This window comes from Volvox carteri, assembly GCF_000143455.1.
Source record: "Volvox carteri f. nagariensis unplaced genomic scaffold VOLCAscaffold_59, whole genome shotgun sequence".
Taxonomy (NCBI): Eukaryota; Viridiplantae; Chlorophyta; class Chlorophyceae; order Chlamydomonadales; family Volvocaceae; genus Volvox; species Volvox carteri.
In genome coordinates this window covers 68,852-73,613 of record NW_003307602.1, presented here as the reverse complement: position 1 = coordinate 73,613, position 4,762 = coordinate 68,852, and the positions used below count along the sequence as shown (strand labels likewise).

The 4,762-nt window shown below is 52.1% G+C and overlaps 2 protein-coding genes across 2 annotated transcripts in view; one reads left to right on the top strand and one right to left on the bottom strand.

Annotated features, from left to right (window-relative positions):
* VOLCADRAFT_97224 (uncharacterized protein) overlaps positions 1–1,699 on the top strand; it is a gene marked incomplete at both ends in the record, with an annotated part of 5,632 nt that extends 3,933 nt beyond the window's left edge. The window contains one exon of the mRNA XM_002956247.1: positions 1,527–1,699. Within this exon, the coding sequence (XP_002956293.1) occupies positions 1,527–1,699 (173 nt within the window). The remainder of the gene's footprint in view (positions 1–1,526) is intronic.
* Positions 1,700–2,668: 969 nt separating this feature from the next.
* VOLCADRAFT_97223 (uncharacterized protein) overlaps positions 2,669–4,762 on the bottom strand; it is a gene marked incomplete at both ends in the record, with an annotated part of 4,485 nt that continues 2,391 nt past the window's right edge. The window contains 4 exons of the mRNA XM_002956203.1: positions 2,669–2,740; positions 2,831–2,884; positions 3,781–4,009; positions 4,196–4,589. Coding sequence (XP_002956249.1) covers positions 2,669–2,740; positions 2,831–2,884; positions 3,781–4,009; positions 4,196–4,589 — 749 coding nt within the window. The remainder of the gene's footprint in view (positions 2,741–2,830; positions 2,885–3,780; positions 4,010–4,195; positions 4,590–4,762) is intronic.

Genomic DNA, 4,762 nt, shown 5'->3' with positions numbered 1-4,762 from the left:
GAGAGGAGATGTGTGCGTGCGGAGCCGCGCTGCGAGGCATCGGCCGCGTGTGCGATGGAGACGCAGAGGTAGCGTTTTTCTGTTTTCCTGCTTTTCTGCTTCCTGTTTTTCTGTTTTTTTCCTGTTTTTTCGGCGTTTGGGCCGTCTGCACCATCTAGGCTGCGCCGATTTGGTTTTGGATTAGGTTAGGTTAGATTAGAGACGTTGAGAGTTTTTTTATATGTAAAAGAAAATAATCTGTATATCAATCTGTTGCTACCTTTACTACATCTACCTCTCTTCTACCCCTGTTTGATCGGCCTACATTCCTACAGTCCTAACTTCCACTTCTTCTGTCCGGGGGGCCGGGGTGGGGTGGGGGGGAAATTGGGTTGGGTTCGTTGGGGGGCCGGCTGTATTAGGTTCGTCGTGCGGCTCGAGACGAGCTTCGTCGGGGGGCTCATTGCTTGAAGGTGATGGCTTCGGGCGGCGTTGCTTCCCCCACTGATAGGTGAGGTATGTACGGGTGAGGTATGTACGGGTGAGGTATGTACGGGTGACGTTTGTACGGGTGAGGTTTGTGGAGTGTGGAGGTGGCCACTGTTGATTGTGAGTTGAGGTTGTGAGGTGCGGCTAAGAGCCGTACTTGTCCCCTGCCACAACGTTGTTCAGAGTTTCCAAGGTTATTTGTCGAAGTATGAAGTGAAGCCTCCAGTAAAGCCTCCAAGTGTGCGTGCATAGTTGTGGAGTGATGAAGCGGTGCAGTCGTGGTGCACTTAAAGGTGTGAGGAAGATGGTTCTCTGGAGTCAGTCAACAGTCAACCTCTTTAGTGCCGATTACTGCCGAAAAAGCCATTCCCTGGGATTTCAGTTGAGAATTCAGTTAGTAAACGGTTTTTCTAACTACCTATCAATCAACTGCGGGCCGTTGTCTTCCCCAACTCCATCCTCCCCTATTCCGGCAAGTGGCCCAACCCGCAAATTTCCTGCGGCGACTGTCGCGATTATATATTCCTGGAGCATCTTTCTATCTTTCGTTCTGCCTCTCTTTCCAACCCTCTGTATCGGCATCACTCGTCTTGTGGTCGTCTTCCGAACCCTCGAAAATCTAGAGAGGGAGGGTGTAGCAGCTGACCGCTGAAAAGGTCTCTCGAGTTGCTGGTGCGTAACCGAGCAGGCGAACCAAGAGTGTGCAAATCCTTTGCCAACTTGTACAACCAACAACTACCAACATACCATTCTCGTCCGTCCGTCACCACCTAGTCACAAACACCGAGTTTACATGTGTAAACCGTCCACCAACTGCCTAACAAAAATATTTTTGTACCACCAAATCGCATCTTGCTCGTGACATGACGTACAGAAGCTGGTTGCCAAGGTTGGTGATGCTGTCGACGCGGTGAGTACGGCAGGGTACGGCAGGGTACGGCTGCCATGACCCAAAAAAATATTTCCCATCATGAATTATACATAGGGCCTCTCCGCACGCATTCAATAGTCCAACCACATCCTCACGCACCCAACAACCTCCTCACCTCCTCCTACAGGCCCCCCTTCACCGCCCGATGTGGCCCCTCAGGGTCTCAGGTCGCTGTCCATTGCCGACAAAGCCAAGGTGCCCATGTGCTTCGGAAGCGACTTGCTAGGGAACATGCATCCTGCACAGGTACGGCACCGTACGGCACCGCTTCGGTACGGCACAATCTCTGGGGTATCATAGGTACGATGGTGAAGTACGTGTGGCCACGGGGAATGAGGTTGGTCTGGCTGGCCGTGTCCCGGTGTCGGTGCCCTTTAATGCGCTACGTCTTCAAACCGGAGTGCGAGTGCTCTGTTCTGTGTTGCTACGCTGCATGTGCGCTTATTGGTTAGCTGTTCGAGCTCTATTTGGCTAGATATGTTGTGCGGTGTGTTGGGATAACAAATGTCTGACATATCTTGACGTCCTGTGTGCATGAGTGTGCGTGTGTATGCGTGTGTATGCGTGTATATGTGTGTGAGCGTGTGTGTATGTGTATATGTGTATGTATGTGTGTGTGTGTAAAAGCGAACCCATGTATTGAACACATATGTATGCGCGCGCGTGCATTACCTTAGGCTGGCGAGTTCGAGCTACGAGCACGTGTGCTGCCATCCGCCTCCATCTTGCGCTCGGCCACCGTCAATTGCGCGGCACTGTTCGGGATGAAGGTCAGTTCGTACATGTACGACACACGTACGACATGACATGGATATTTAGTAGTTCACTATTGCGCAGTGATGTGCATATGCTGTGAGCACGTCATAGTGGGAGAGAGCGGGGTGGGGTAACGGCTGCAGTAAAATTGCCGTAAAGGCCAAGCTGACTGACATGAGTGAAAAAATATTGTGAAGATATATATCTTGGCTTTAAATTCCTGAAAAGAAAAGGGTGACTTCGCAACTTGTTCAATCGTGCAATAAATGAGGCGCGCGCTGTCCGGAGCAATTAATATATATAACCCTAATCGCAGTTCCACAAAAACGCTAGAGCCTGAACGAACGAGCCTCTCCTCCCCCAGAAACCCAAATCGCCGTAATAGCTCCGAAAATAAATAAAAATTTCCTCCCAAATGTTTGAGGGATTTCAGGAACAGTAATATAATATCCGCATATATGCGCATGTGCACATGCTCATGCGTGCGGTGCCCTGCCGCCGCCGTGTCACACCTCAGAAACTGAGCCGACCTTCTGCTGCTGCGGCCCGGCCTGGATCCGTTGGCTGACGTGGCGGTGTTGGCGGCTCCGGGGGGCGGTGCGGTGGCGGCGGTGTTCAAGGACGGACTACTGGCCACTGCTACGGGCTTGTGAGAAAGGAGGGGCCTGGATGCACCTGGGTGCAGTGTATTTTATTTTTATTGGCGCCCTTGCGAAATAATGTGACTGGCTGGGGCCGGTGGCGTTTGGATGGTATATGTGTGCGCTGGACTTTGGGATTATGTTTTGTCCTCAGTAGTTTTTTTTTCTTTCGTGCTTCTGTGTGGGAGTAGAATCACGTCCTGTTGCTTTTTCTGTGTTGGATAATGTGCGAGAGGGATATGAACTTTCTCGAAGGTTCCTTTTGGCTGTAGATTCAAATAGGTGTCGGCCGAGCGAGGAGTCGGTCAAACGCTTTTCTTCACTGAAGGCTTTGTACTTACGTTCTTGCGTGCACCGATTAACATAGCAACAAGTAGTGGCATTCTGGTGCTCATTATGGTGATAGAACGCTGTGCTCAAGGCGTTATAAGTAATAACAACATGTCAAGCGCTACAGCTCCGGTGGTCCGCCTCGCAGCATGGGCTTTGGGAGATGCGATTGTTACAGTGGACCCCGAACGGGTCGAGTGCAGCGCCCATAGGAGCGCCTCCCGCACAACACTGTGGGCCTTATTCAAAAAGAACTCGGCCAGGCCGTACTAACTTCACTGGACACACGGCCTCAGTTAGTACGCTTAAACAGAAAGCCACGCTCATTCTTGCTCGGGTGGTGCTATCAACCAGGGGAAGACCGCGTCCCTCAAGTGCCGGCCTGCAAGATACAAGATCAATGATTTTAAGTAGGCAACGTTTCAAAGCCAAGCCAAGTTGGGCCCACCATACCAAGCCCAAGCTTGTAAACCAACATACCTGTCCTCAATCTCCTTCAAACTTCAGCGCATGTTGCAGACCCGCATGCAGCTGCCGAGCCAGGCCCTCCTCCTTTTTCCGATGGCGATCGCGCACCTACATAAAGAGGACACCGCTACTTTCCATCCATGCAAAAACACTATTCATGCTGTAATCACCCAGATTTAAACTCACCAGCCCGTTGATGAAGTCCTGGCGTGCAGCTGGGGACATATACGCCGTGATGTACCAGTGTCTCCGATTGTCTGCCCAAAGGTGCTCGATTAGGTCCCCGAATGTGAGCCCCAGTCCAGGCATGTAGCGTGAGTTGCAGCGGACATTGCACTCAGGCTTGTGTGGTCGGATGTGCCATGGTCCGATGGCGAAGGGCAGACCAGCAGGCAAGTCCAGCTCCTCATAGATCCTGTGGAAAACAAGGCAACAGATATTCAGCTTCTTCGCAGGGGAAAAGCTTAACTCAAGTTAAAATCTGAAAGGGACTAAACTCCCAAACCCTGACCAACCCCAGGGATGGATATAAAATGGAGACCTCAGCCTGTCAACTCAGGTTAACTTGAGCATGTGCACATTGTGTCCCCAGAAAGCTTACCTCTTGTAGTAGCCCTCAAACTTGCACGCGACATCCAGGAACACTGCCTTGACAGATGCCAGATCCATCCTCTGCTTCAGAGCTTCCAGCAGCACCTCGTAGTACACAAAGTCCTCCTCTGTATGCAGGCTCACCATGGCCGGGACGAAGCCATGCCTACAAGCAAATGCTGCGACACCAAGGCGATCATAGTTTGCAGCACGCCGCCCGAAGACCTTTGCAGCTTTGAACTTAGAGCAAGAAACAGCATCTGGGTCCGCCATCTTTCCACGCTCCTTCAGGCGCTCCATCACCAACTTCTCCGAGATAAACAAATCACCAGCCGCGAGGGGTTGCAGGTCGAGGGAGCCACTGGCCGCAGCCTTAAAGTGCCGAAGGCCCAGGCATGCGTCGCCTGACACAGCAACACACTGCCGCCAGCAAGCAGGGCAGTCCATCCAGCGGCCACCACCAGCTGCTGCTACTGCACCAGCAGCAGCATCCGAGGTACTGGCTCCTCTGGTGGCATTGCTAGGCTCCAAGGCAAGGATGTCATCTACACCCAGGAGCTCACAGGTTCGCATCAGG